The sequence below is a fragment of the Pan paniscus genome, chromosome 2 (genome assembly GCF_029289425.2).
Source record: "Pan paniscus chromosome 2, NHGRI_mPanPan1-v2.0_pri, whole genome shotgun sequence".
Classification (NCBI taxonomy): domain Eukaryota; kingdom Metazoa; phylum Chordata; class Mammalia; order Primates; family Hominidae; genus Pan; species Pan paniscus.
The window spans coordinates 125,651,048-125,663,306 of NC_085926.1; the positions used below are offsets into that span (position 1 = coordinate 125,651,048).

A 12,259-nucleotide genomic window follows, 5' to 3' on the forward strand; every position below is an offset into this window, starting at 1 on the left:
TTGTCTTTAGAATATAGTTCAATCCTAATATGACCAGAGTATTGTGTTTGAAGTTTAAATTCTTACAAACAGGTTATAATTATTTTCTCTGTGTGCTTATGTTACTAATTTGATAATTAGATGCATTAATTTCAAATTAAATTTCTTTCCATTTGTAGGTTTTTCCTTTTTGCTTTTCAATTTAATTTTCTTTTCCAAATATGAAAACGTGTACCTGACACACCAGTCAGAAATATATTTAAAAATTCATCCAGTGAAGTCTCACTTCTACCCCATCTCCTCCATCTCCCCGCTCGTTCCCTAGCGTTAATCATTCTAATTATTTTCTGTTTTTTCCCTTTAAGCATTTCTTTTTGCAAAAATAAGAAAACTACCTGTTTATCCATCCATCCATCCATCCATCCATCCATCCATCCATCCATTTATCCATCTAGTCTATCATCTATCTATTCTCTGTCTAATCTATTTATCCATCCACCCATCTATTCTTATTTTTCCTCCTTTCTTACTTAAAAGATAGTATGCCACATATCCTACTCTAGAAACAGTCTTGTCTATTTCTGGATTTCTACCAGGTTTTCTTTTCCTCACGTTTAACATATTCTGGAGGTCACTCTGTGTCACAGATCCCAGACCTGCCTCCATTCTGCCTTACTGTTGCGTAGTACGCCCTGTGGGGGTGAACCGTAGTTTTTTCAAGCACTCTCTCATTGCAAAACACTTGGATCGTATCCAAGCTCTTATTTATTAAACAGTTGGCTGCGGTAGATAAACTTGGACTATTTTATGTCATCTGCATGATGTTGTATCTTCAGGGTATGTGCCTAGATGCAGGATTGCTTGGCTGAAATGTAAATGCATATGTAATTTTCGTAGGTATTACCGAATTCCCCTCCACGTGGGAGTGTCACCTTTCACTCTATGAGTGAGATGCGGGAGAGGGCCTCTTTCTCTTGGCATGACCAGCAGACTGTGTGTTTGACATTTAGGTTTTTGCTCATATGATAGGAGACAAAGTGTGGGTTGAACATCTCAGATTTTAAGAGCCATTACTTCTTTTTTGGTAAACTGAGTATTCATGTCTTTGCTCATTTTTTTCTGTGGGGGTTTCGCATCTCTTCTTGACATTTAGGAGCTGTTTGTATATTAGTTGGTCATTTGTCTTTTGACTTTGTTTACATTGTATTTAGCCAAGCAGAAGATTCTTATTTTTGGTTTCTTTTGAGATTCTTATTTTTGAATAGTCAAGTTATCAATCTTTTCACTTTATGGCCTCTGAATTTTGATTCTTGGTGATAAAGGCCTTCCCCACTCCACGGGTATAAAAGAATTCAGCCATATTTTCTGTGACTTATATTTCTTTTGCAGTGAAATATACATGACCTAAAAAATTAACCACTTTAAATGTACAGTTTAGTGGTATTAAATACATTCACATTCTTGTGCAACCATCACCATCATCCATCTCTAGATAGTTTCATTTTTTTACATTCGAATCTTTGACCCATTTGAATTTTGTCTTGGTGTAGGCTAGGAGATAACCATCTTTTACCAGACCTTTTTTTCAATTCAGTGAAATTCACCTCACATAAAATTAACCATTTTAAAGTGTACCGATTTAGTGCCATTTAGTATATCCACAATATTGTTGCAACACTATCTATAAGAAGTTCCAAAATGTAGATGGTTTGTAATCGTCTCAGCAGAATTTATGAACAAGTCCTTCATTGCTTCACTGAATTGCAATGTCATCCTTATCATGTGTTAAAGTTCCCTTTGCACTCAAGCCCAGCCTATTTCTGGATTTCTGCTCAGCTCCACTGGTTTGCTTATTCATGAGCCAGCCCCCATATTATTGAGACATTATAGGAGCCTGCCCTTGACACACATTACATGCAGGAGGCCCCAGGTCACTCTGCGAGCTCTCCCTAGTCCAAGCGTATCACTCCCATGCTTTGACTCTGATGGTAATGTAGGCATCTCCTGGATAAACTGTTTCTGACTCTGGCTTCTTTCCAGAGCTACAGATCCATCCTGCCAACCTGTGGTCAGACTCTCCTGGCTGTTCCACAGCTCCTCAGATTGCTTGCAAATAATTGGCTCTCCTTCACATAGCGGTTAAAGGCCCTGTGAGCCTTCCAAATTATTCAGGCTCAAAACAGGGCTGTCGTCTTTGACTTTAATTCTATTTCTACATTCAATTGGTCCCCAAGTCCTTCTAGATTTCTACATCCAGTCTCCTTCTTTGCACGTTATATCCCGGTAGGGGTGGAGACCGTTGCTGCCTTTGAACTTACAGTAGCTTCTTCTCCAATCTCCCTGCCCAACCCCAGGCTCTCCATGACCCACCTCCTCTTCCGGAAGCTGCTCTGATGGTGTCGTGGTCCGACGGCCCCCACTGTTTGAGAATGCAGCCTGCACATCCCAGCCCAGTATTCCCAGCCTCCCAGGAAGGCTTCTACTGGTTCCTCTGCCACAATCTGAGCCACATGCACACCCACCTGCCCACGGTTCCTGAAGCATACGCACACGTTCCTGCCCTGTGCCTCTGAACAGGCAGCCTCTCCTTGATGTCCTCACCCTGCCCCAGTCCTTTAAGGCCCTTTAAATCCCTTCATCCATGGCATCCACTGTAATTCCCTAAATGCAGGTGCAGCTTCCGGAAGAGGAGGTGAGTCATGGAGAGCTTGGGGTGGGCAGGGAGATTGGAGAAGCTACTGCAAGTTCAAAGGCAACATACCCCTTCCATAACCCTGAAGCACTTCTTGACCCTGTCACATGTGAGTTGATCACAGTCCTCCCTCGTTTTCTCCTCTAGCACCATCCCCCACCCTATAGATGGAGGGTCCTGAGAGCAGGGGTGCCACATGGCTCTGTGCTGCAGTGGCTTCTAAGGTGAGTGTGGCTGGATGGGGCGCAAAACAGTCCTGAGTGAACGATGATGTTTGTGTGGACTCGGGGAGGGAATGCACCGTGCATGTGCCCATGTCTGCCAGGGCCGTCTTGGAGAGCAAAGATCATACTTTATTCACCTGTGCATTCCCTAGGGTTCCTGGCACGGGCCTGGCAGAAGGTGGGTGTTTGATCAATGTCTGTTGAAATGAATTGTAGGCAATGTTTCCATAATGGCCACTTACCAAAGAAACTCAATTCCATTACTCTAGCTATAGCTGATGCAATGTTTCCTTGACCACCATGGAAACAGAGTTTGTTGAGAAGTAGTTTTGCATCTGTAATGAGAATTCTTTTTCTCCTGGTTTTATTTATGTATTTACACATTTGTTTTAGAGACAAGGTCTTGTTATGTTGCTCAGGGTGGATTCAAACTCCTGGGCTCAAGCAATCCCCTGCCTCAACCTCCCAAGTACTGGGACTACAGGCGCACACCACTATGCCTGGCTGCTCCCTTGGTGGCTTTTATTATTATTATTATTATTATTTTAAAGAACCTGCTTTGCAGACTTTAAGATATTTTTAGTTTTGTGTCTCTATGTATTAACTATGTTTTTAAATTTGCTGTACTTTGATGCTTTAACATCTCAGGCCTTGCTGATCCTGGAAAGACAGTCCCACCCCATTATGGATGGGACTTCAATTGCCTTATCAGACTCTCCCCGCTCCAGGCCACTGTCCCCCTGTTCTGATCACCTCAGGGCCAGGCAACAGACAATTAAGGACAGCCCTGCATCTGAGAGCCCTGAAATTCTTCAAACTAATCAATCCTAAACCTGCTCACTGCACCTCACCTGTTCTTCCCCTCGGAAGCCACAATAAAAGCCCCGGCCCACAGTTCCCTCTCCCTCTGGCCCCTGACCCGCCCCGTGCTCCCCTGCAGGGCCCTGCGTGGCATGCTTTGCCATCTGTTTCTAGGGACCTGTCAATGGAATAAACTTCTCCCCTCATGACAGTAATTTTCATGTCTGTGTGTCTTACCATATCTAATTAAAACAGATCCTAGGTACTCTTAAAACACCCCAGCACTGCATTTGATGCGAAGTATAATAAATTCGTGATAATCCTTTGTTGAATGATTAAATAGTCTCCAACAAAATATTTCTGTCTGAAAATTACTTTCCATGTTGTTACCATGTACAAAAAGAGTCCCCCGGGAACCTATAGAACCCTGGTGATCCTGTTACTGCTGGAATGGGAAGAGCCAGCCTCCCCCTTCCCTTTTTTCAGGGAACCAGGCTTTCTTAGCATTCATTTTCTTACAGAAGAAAAAGCTGATAAAATATAGCTTTGCGTAAGGAAAGTGAGATGAAGCCTTTAAAAAGTAGTAAAAACAGCACCTGGTATTTGTGTGAGAGTTCATAACGTACAAAGCACTTTTCCCAGAGTTTGTTTCATTTGATCCCCACAAGCTTGTGAGGTAGGGATTCCTTCCCCATTTTCTAGCAAAGGAAACTGACCCTGGAGAGACTAAAGGGCAGCACTCAGCCCCCAGTAGGTGAGCCACAGGGAGGGACTTGAGTACAGGATGTGAGCTCCAGACTCAGGGTTGTCACTCTCACAGCTCAGGGCAAAACACAGCAGGAAGCAGGGGACTGAAGATTGAGGAGGGAAAGAAAAGCCTTCTTAACAAGATAAAGAACCCGCTGTGAAAACACAGGGCTGGCATCTTCCCTACACGCCCAGACCCCAGGGCTTGTGCCTAGAGCTGCTCACCCCAGGTGAGTCCTGAGAAGGATCTGGTTCTGTGTCAGGCAGGGACAGGTGGTTCACACTCACCAGCACCTGCAGATGTGCAAACAGGGAGGCCACTGGGAAATGTTGTTTTGAAGACTTCACAAATTTCTAAGTGTGGGATACAATGGGAACAGAAGGGCTGGGCAGAGGCTAACCCTGGAAGTAACCACAACAAATGGCAGCAAATGTCCACTGGAGACCTCATGTCTATGAGGCCACCGAGTGCACTGACGGACACCATGACTGGGTCTCAGGAGGTTCAGTGACTTTTCCAGCCCAGGGCTGTCTGAGCAGAGCTGGGAGGAGCGGTGGGTGGAAGGAGGGTGAGAGTGCCAGAGGCGTTTGAACCAGAGCAACTCCATCCTGAACGGGGGCTGGGTAAAATGAGGCTGAGAGCTACTGGGCTGCATTCCCAGACGGTTGAGGTATTCTAAGTCACAGGGTGAGATAGGAGCTTGGCACAAGATACAGGCCATAAAGACCTTGCTGATAAAACCGGTTGCAGTAAAGAAGCTGGCTAAAATCCACCAAAACCAAGATGGCAACAACAGTGACCTCTGGTTGTCCTCACTGCTACAGTCTCAACAGCGCCATGACAGTTTACAGATGCCATGGCAACGTCAGGAAGTTACCCAGTATAGTCTAAAAAGGGGAAGCATGAATAATCCACCCCTTGTTTAGCATATCATCAAGAAATAGCCATAAAAAATGGGCACCCAGCAGCCCTCAGGCTGCTCTGTCTATGGGGTAGCCATTCTTTCATTCCTCTACTTTCCTAATAAACTCGCTTTCATGTTACTCTATGGACTCCCTCTAAATTCCTTCTTGTGTAAGATCCAGGAACCCTCTCTTGGGGTCTAGATCAGGACCCCTTTCCGGTAACAAGAGTGAGGGGGATTCAGGCCTGGGAGGCAAGGCAGATGCAGACCCCTGGATGGGAGGAGAGGTGTCAGTGTCTTGGGAGGACGTGGCCTGAGACCATGGTAAGGATGCTGGCCTCTACCTGGAGAGAGGGGAGGCTGAGGAGAGTTTTAGGCACAAGAGGGATGTTTGCATTTTTTTAAAAATGGCCTCATTATATCACTGTCTCCACAAGATCATTATAGAAAAGTCTTGTCAAAAGCTTCATCCACCAACTCCACGCCTCCCTGGGAAGAAAGGACCCTACGCAGCCATCGCTCTGACTTCCAGGGTTCAGAGGGGGAAGCTTTGCCTCTGAGCAGAGGGATGGAGTGGCTGGGTGCGCAGCTGCACCTGGGTGGGTGTGCTGACGTGGAGCAAGTCACTAAAGAGCCCAGTAAAGAGGGCAGGGCGGCCGAGCCCTCCAGCCTGCCTCCCAATTGCACAGCGTAGAGCGTTGTGGCCCTGCAGAGGAAAGTGGGCGTTCCTTGCAGAGCAGGAGGCCCAGGCCTGAAGTAGAAAACCCTGCTGGAGCCTTTCCTGTGGTGGAGCCGGGTTGGTCTAAGGAGTCTAATTCTGGAGCCCACCCCCTTAACCCTGTGGGATCCACGGCTGCCTTGATGCAGTGCTGCTTTCCCTTGAATCTACCTTGACCGGGTCTCACTTTCATAACCAGAGGGAAGACGCAACATGTGTTACCCAAAATGCAGGAAAGTGGATCCAGGTGCTAACCTGGGACTGGTCTGGTCCCTCATCAGCTCAAAGAGGAATGCCAGCAAGGCCAGCCTAGAGTAAGGAGGCGTTGCCACGAGGCGCCAGGGCACCCGGCTCCCAGTATTCCATTTCACCATGGAAGCATCACCCACTGCCTCTCCCATCAGGGGTCTGCAGTGCGCCCGTGCCTTCACTTACCCTAACTCTGAGCCCACACGCTCTCCACTGGGGGTTCGGCACAGACAGACATTTCTCCTCATTTCTCACCCCTGCTCCTTTGCAGGTGCCAACCACAGAGTGTCTCCCTGACCCTCCAGAGTGGCTGCACAGGGGCCCTGCAGGATTTGCTAGCCTGCCAAAGAAACCAACTCCATTAAAAGATGAAAGAACACATTTGAAAAAGGGCTCTTGTCTTGGTTCTGTCCCAACTTGACAGCCCCCAGGTGAAGAGATCCAAGGACCAATCCACCTTTCCACAGGCAGTTTATTCCCCTCAGCCCAGCAAATACCTTCTCTCTGGATTTTCCTGGTCATCTCTCCTCGGGCGACCAAGCCAGCCAGTCATGGCAGGCACACGGGCTGAGGCTCTGGAGAGATGGGAGCACCTGACAGTGAGGAGGACAGACACTTCCTTCCCTTACAATTTGGGTGTCTGCCCTGCATTCCTGGCCAACCCACAGGAGGTCAGCCAGCATCAGAAAGGAGGAATCTTACAGAATGTGTGGTCAGGGCAATAAGACAGACGATCACTGTGGGGCCTCTAGCCTCAAGAACCACACAATAGACCCGGAGGAGCCCGACGTGGGAGTCTTGGCTCATTCAGACCCAAAGGAAGAATTAAAGTCATTTGTTGATGAACACCAGAGTGGAACAAGCCTTTGTTTTAGGAGCAGAAAGGAAGAATTGCCTTAGTCCCCATTTTTAGATCTAAAGGAAGTCATAAACTCATATATGCTACAACAGGAGGGAGAGAAACTAGTACAACCCCCTTGGGAAAACAATTTGGTATCCGGTAAGGTTGAATTTCCTTACTTTACAACTCAGCAATTCCACACCATGATATATGTCCAAGAGAAGCTCTTAGACACAGGAATCGGACTGTTCATAGCAGCCCCGTTGTTATAACTAGAGAATGGATACATTGTGGCAAATGGATTATCACACAGTAGTGAAAAGCAAATAAACTAGAGCTGCACAAAGCAGCACTGATGAGTCTTAGAAAAGAAACACAAAGTGAAGAAAGCAAATCACGGAAGACTGCGTAAGTATGACGCCATTTTATAATGTTAAGAAAACAAGCAAAAGCAAATATACATATTTTTAGAGACTCATACTTATGTGATAAACACATAAAATAAAAAAGTAAGAGAATGAAACACAAATTCCAAGATTGTAGTTACCTCCAGTCACCTCCCTGCCTGTCTACTCATCAAGTTGCTGGGGGAATAAATGAAACAGCTGAACATACCTGGTAAAAGGTGGGTTTCCAGCACATGCTCGCTCCCCGCCTTCTCCCATTCCCTCCCTTTGTATGGTTTCAGAGGAGAAAAATGTATAAATTCTGGCATTCTCTTGGTGCTCGCATCCTTCCAGGGGAAGATCCCTCTGAATCTAGTCTGCATCTCTCCCACTTACAAGGATTTTCTCCTGTTCAGCTCTGCAAAGAGATGGGGCAGCTGGTCTGCACCTTCAGTTAGAATCCTGGCTCTCTTAAGAGTGCAAGCGTTAAACCATCTTTCGGCTCAGTTCCTTCACGCTAAAAGCTCCCAGGTTTAACATGGAACAGACCTTTTTATTTTCCCTTAAAAACATTCAGTTAGATCTGTTGTCCTCTGTGAGATTACAGAAGTTCCCAAACAGTGCTAGTTCCATTGTTTGGAGCTTAGGGTCAGTCAAACCTAATAAAAGTACAGACACCTGGCAACCCAAGTTTCACTTCTGCTGAAATTGTTGTAAGTATCACTTTAAAAAACAAAGAAGATTGCATGAGGAAAAGCAAATTGCTTTAAAAAAATGGACATTCATTACTCTAGGATGTGAGATACTATATTTTTTAACAAGAAGTGAAACTTTTAGAAAGCCTGGGTAATAAGCAACTAAAAACAGCTGAAGTCAGGATCCCAGAGCTTCCAGAAAAGGCAGGAGTTGGGTCAGCGAAAAAGAGTAATGAGTCACAAAGAGTAAATGAGTCTGGTCCTAGAGAGAACATGTGAGAAATGGCTCCGCTGCCCTGGAAACTTCAGCTTCATGCATCCCTGCCCAGGCAGGGCTGGGTGAGGGGAAGGGCTCCTTTCACCCGGGTTTAATGAATGAATAAGCACTATTCCAAATTTGAATTCAGCTAAGATGTAATGAAGGCAAACAGAAAAGAGCCTCATTTGTTAAGCACTTGCGGTATGCCTGGCCTCATGCCAGGCCATCAGGCCTGCTACTCCTCTTGTTTGTTTATTTATTTATTTGTGTATTTTTATTTTTTGAGACAGGGTCTCACTCTGTCGCCCAGGCTGGAGTGCAGTGGTGCAATCTCGGCTCACTGCAGCCTCGACCTCCTGGGCTCCAATGATCCTCGTGCCTCAGCTTCCTGAGTAACTGGGACCACAAGCGCATGTCACCACGCCTGGCTAATTTTTGTATTTTTTGTAGAGACAGGGTTTCACCTTGTTGGCCAGGCTGGTCTAGAACTCCTGACCTCAAATGATCCACCTGCCTCGGCCTCCCAAAGTGCTGGGATTACAGGCATGAGCCACTGCGCCCGGCCCTCCTCTTGTTTAATAATAACCCAAGCTGGGAGGGAAGAGTCACCATCTACCAGTTGGAAGATGAGGAGGCTAAGGCCAGTAGCACTGTATCCTGGAGGTGGCCAGTAATTACAAATGACCTGGGCAGATGTTCCAGTGAGGAGAATACAGGGCCACTTTGGTCTGTAGCCTCAATTTTCATAATGACCCTTATCATAGCAGTGAGCATTTATTGAGTGCTTCCTGTGTGCCCTGCTCTGTGCTAGCCACCATCCATTCCCTCCCTCACTAATCCTCACAGCACCCTCTGATGTGTGACTGTAGTAAGGTGGAGGTCACCTCTGTGTGACCTTGGGCAGTGACTTCACTTCCTGAAGGCTCAGCCTCATCACCTGCAATAAGGGGTATTCACAAGCCCACGTCAGAAGGTGCTGTGAGAATTAGTGAGGGAGGGAATGGATGATGGCTAGCACAGAGCGGGGCACACAGGAAGCACTCAATAAATGCCCACTGCCATGATAAGGGTCATTATGAAAATTGAGGCTGCAGACCAAAGCGGCCCTGTATTCTCCGCACTAGAACATCTGCCCGGGTCATTTGCAATTCCAGGACATCACTGGCCACCTCCAAGACACAGTGAAATCATCAACTGCTTCTTCTTCTTTTTTTTTTTTTTTTGTGAGACAGGGTTTTGCTCTTCTTGCCCAGGCTGGAGTGCAATGGCACAATCTTGGCTCACTGCAACCTCCACCTCCCGGATTGAAGCAACTCTCCTGCCTCAGCCTCCCAAGTAGCTGGGATTACAGGCATGCACCACCACACCTGGATAATTTTTTGTATTTAGTAGAGATGGGGTTTCACCATATTGGTCAGGCTAGTATCGAACTTCTGACCGCAGGTGATCCCCTGCCCTAGTCGGGATTATAGGCATGAGCCACCGCCCATCAACTCCTTAAAACGGGCATTAATTATGCATTCACATATGGCACATGGTAATATTATCTAAGTAAGAATAACGTAAGAAGTGCTCGTGTGGCTAGGCGCAGTGGCTCAGACCTGTAATCCCAGCACTTTGGGAGGCCAAGGTGGGCAGATGGCTTAAACCAGGAGTTTGAGACCAGCCTGGGCAACATGGTGAAACCCCACCTGTACAAAAAATACAAAAAATTAGCCAGGTGTGGTGGCACATGCCTGTAGTTCCAGCTATTCGGGAAGCTGAGGCAGGAGGATCGCTTGAGACCGGGAAGTTGAGGCTGCAGGGAGCCGTGATTTCACCACTGCACTCCAGCCTGGGTGACAGAGTGAGATTCTGTCTCTTTAAAAAAAAAAAAAAAAAAATGTGTTCTTGGTTCCTGGAAGCAGGAAATGGTAACCTAGATCTTTCTTGTTGATTCCTCCAGCAAACACAGGAGCAAGCCACGCCTTGGGAGGCCTTGTTTCTGGAATCACAATTTTACCTCCCAAGGAGCTGCTGGTGGAAGGGTGGAGGCTGGTCAGGCTTCTGGTGTTCAGCACCCACTCAGCCCTGGGTTGCTCACAACCATGGACAGGCAGAAGGAGGTCCTGGGCAGGAGCCATCTGCCAGGCTGGAGCACCCTGCAGCCCGGGTCCCACTCCTTGGGCCTGCCTGCAGAGAGGTTAGAAAGGGATTATCTGGCCCTCTCCATCTGGGCACACTGCTCAGCTTCCAGCATGGGGAGAAGGCCAGTCCAGCCCCTGTAGGAGTGAGCACTCCTGAGTACCAAGCGGCAGGGTGGTGTGAGGGGCTTCTGCAGCAGGGCACAGAGTCCCTGGATGCCAACTGACAGTGTGACTGTATAAAGAAGCGGTCCCAATCTGCACCAGCCGCACAGGCCAGCTATGCTTACATTTACATCAGTTAAAATGAAAAAGCAGAAAAACTCAGTTCTGTAGTCTTACCAATGCCCTACGGCCACATGCAACCAGTGGCTTCCACACAGGATGGGCAGAGGTAGAACATGTCCAACATCGCAGAAATTTCTAGTAGGCAGCATTGAAGATGCCTTCAATTCAGGAGGCACCAGGTGGAATGAAGGAAATGCCTGTGTCCGTTTGCCTGCATCTTAAATGATACACACTGCATCTCTGCTCTGATTGCAAAAGTAAAACATGTTCAAGGGAGCTATCTGGGAAAAATCCCGAAAAGCCTCAAGTGGCCGCTGAGTGCAAAGACCCCAGAATGAGACTTCTTCAGCCCAAATCCGGCTCCACCACAGGGAGGCCTCTTGTGGGGGGTTCAACTTCTTTGAGGCTCAGTCACCTCTTTTGCAAATTGAGGGTAGTGAAAGTCCCCACCTCTCTGGCTTGTTAGTGAGTTTAACTGAGATAATTGCTATAAAGTGCTTAGAGCAGTAAGACACAGAGTAAGTGGGCAGTAAATATTGGTTGTAGAAATAAGAACTAAAAGTCAAACCACTCCTGCCAACCAGAAATAATTAAGTATTATTAGCTTGGTCTCCTTTCAATAACTTGCCAACGTGAACTGTATGAACTGGCCTGGGAAGACCTCCAAGAGCCACTGTGGATAGAAAAAGCTTAAATTGCTGAATGACGCCTACGTAGCTCACCACTGATGCTTTTAAAAACCCACAAAATACTACTGTTTCCTTTGGCTCATACGTGACATCAAAGCAGAGAGAAAGCTCTGGAAGGTTATACTGCAAACCAGCCATGCTGGTGACCTTATGGAGGGCTTTGGGATGGAGCAGCAGGCCTGAGATTTCACTCATGGAACTCTTACATGGACAACTGGATGCCACGCAGAGGTGTGGACCAGTGGTACTGTGCTGCTTCTTTGAGGCTTTGGGGGTTCCTGGAGATGCTTTCTACCATCCTCCAAGTGTGCATGCAGCCAGCCCCCAGTGCACCTTTGCTAAGCACTTGCTGTATGCTGGCCAGTGTCTAGGTGAAGCACACACAGAGACTCATAAAACGCAGGTGTGGGCCTAGGGCCAGATACACACACAGCGAGTCCCCTTGCCTGTGTGGGGAGCCCGCTCAGAGGCCTGCGTGCCTGCAGGCAGCTCTGAGGGGGGAGGCCCTGGCCTCAGCAGGTCCAGGCCGCACAGGAATGTGGGTCCAGCGTGGCCCAGTCTTCCAAATGTTCAAGAGAAGCTAGAAATCCAGTTTTAAGGTCAAGTCTCCTAGTTCTCTTTTTAAAAACTTGTGGTAAATGTGCATAACCTAAATTGACCGTC

The 12,259-nt window shown here is 47.2% G+C and overlaps 1 protein-coding gene across 7 annotated transcripts in view; it reads right to left on the minus strand.

Annotated features, from left to right (window-relative positions):
* MGLL (monoglyceride lipase) overlaps positions 1-12,259 on the minus strand; it is a 131,492-nt gene that overhangs the window by 38,773 nt on the left and 80,460 nt on the right. The window contains exon 1 of one of the 7 annotated variants that reach the window (XM_008968194.4): positions 7,772-7,940. The exons of the other annotated variants lie outside the window; for them this stretch is intronic. Coding sequence (XP_008966442.1) covers positions 7,772-7,925 — 154 coding nt within the window. The 5' untranslated portion in view covers positions 7,926-7,940. Of the gene's footprint in view, positions 1-7,771; positions 7,941-12,259 lie in introns of those variants that run through there. 7 annotated transcript variants of the gene reach the window in all.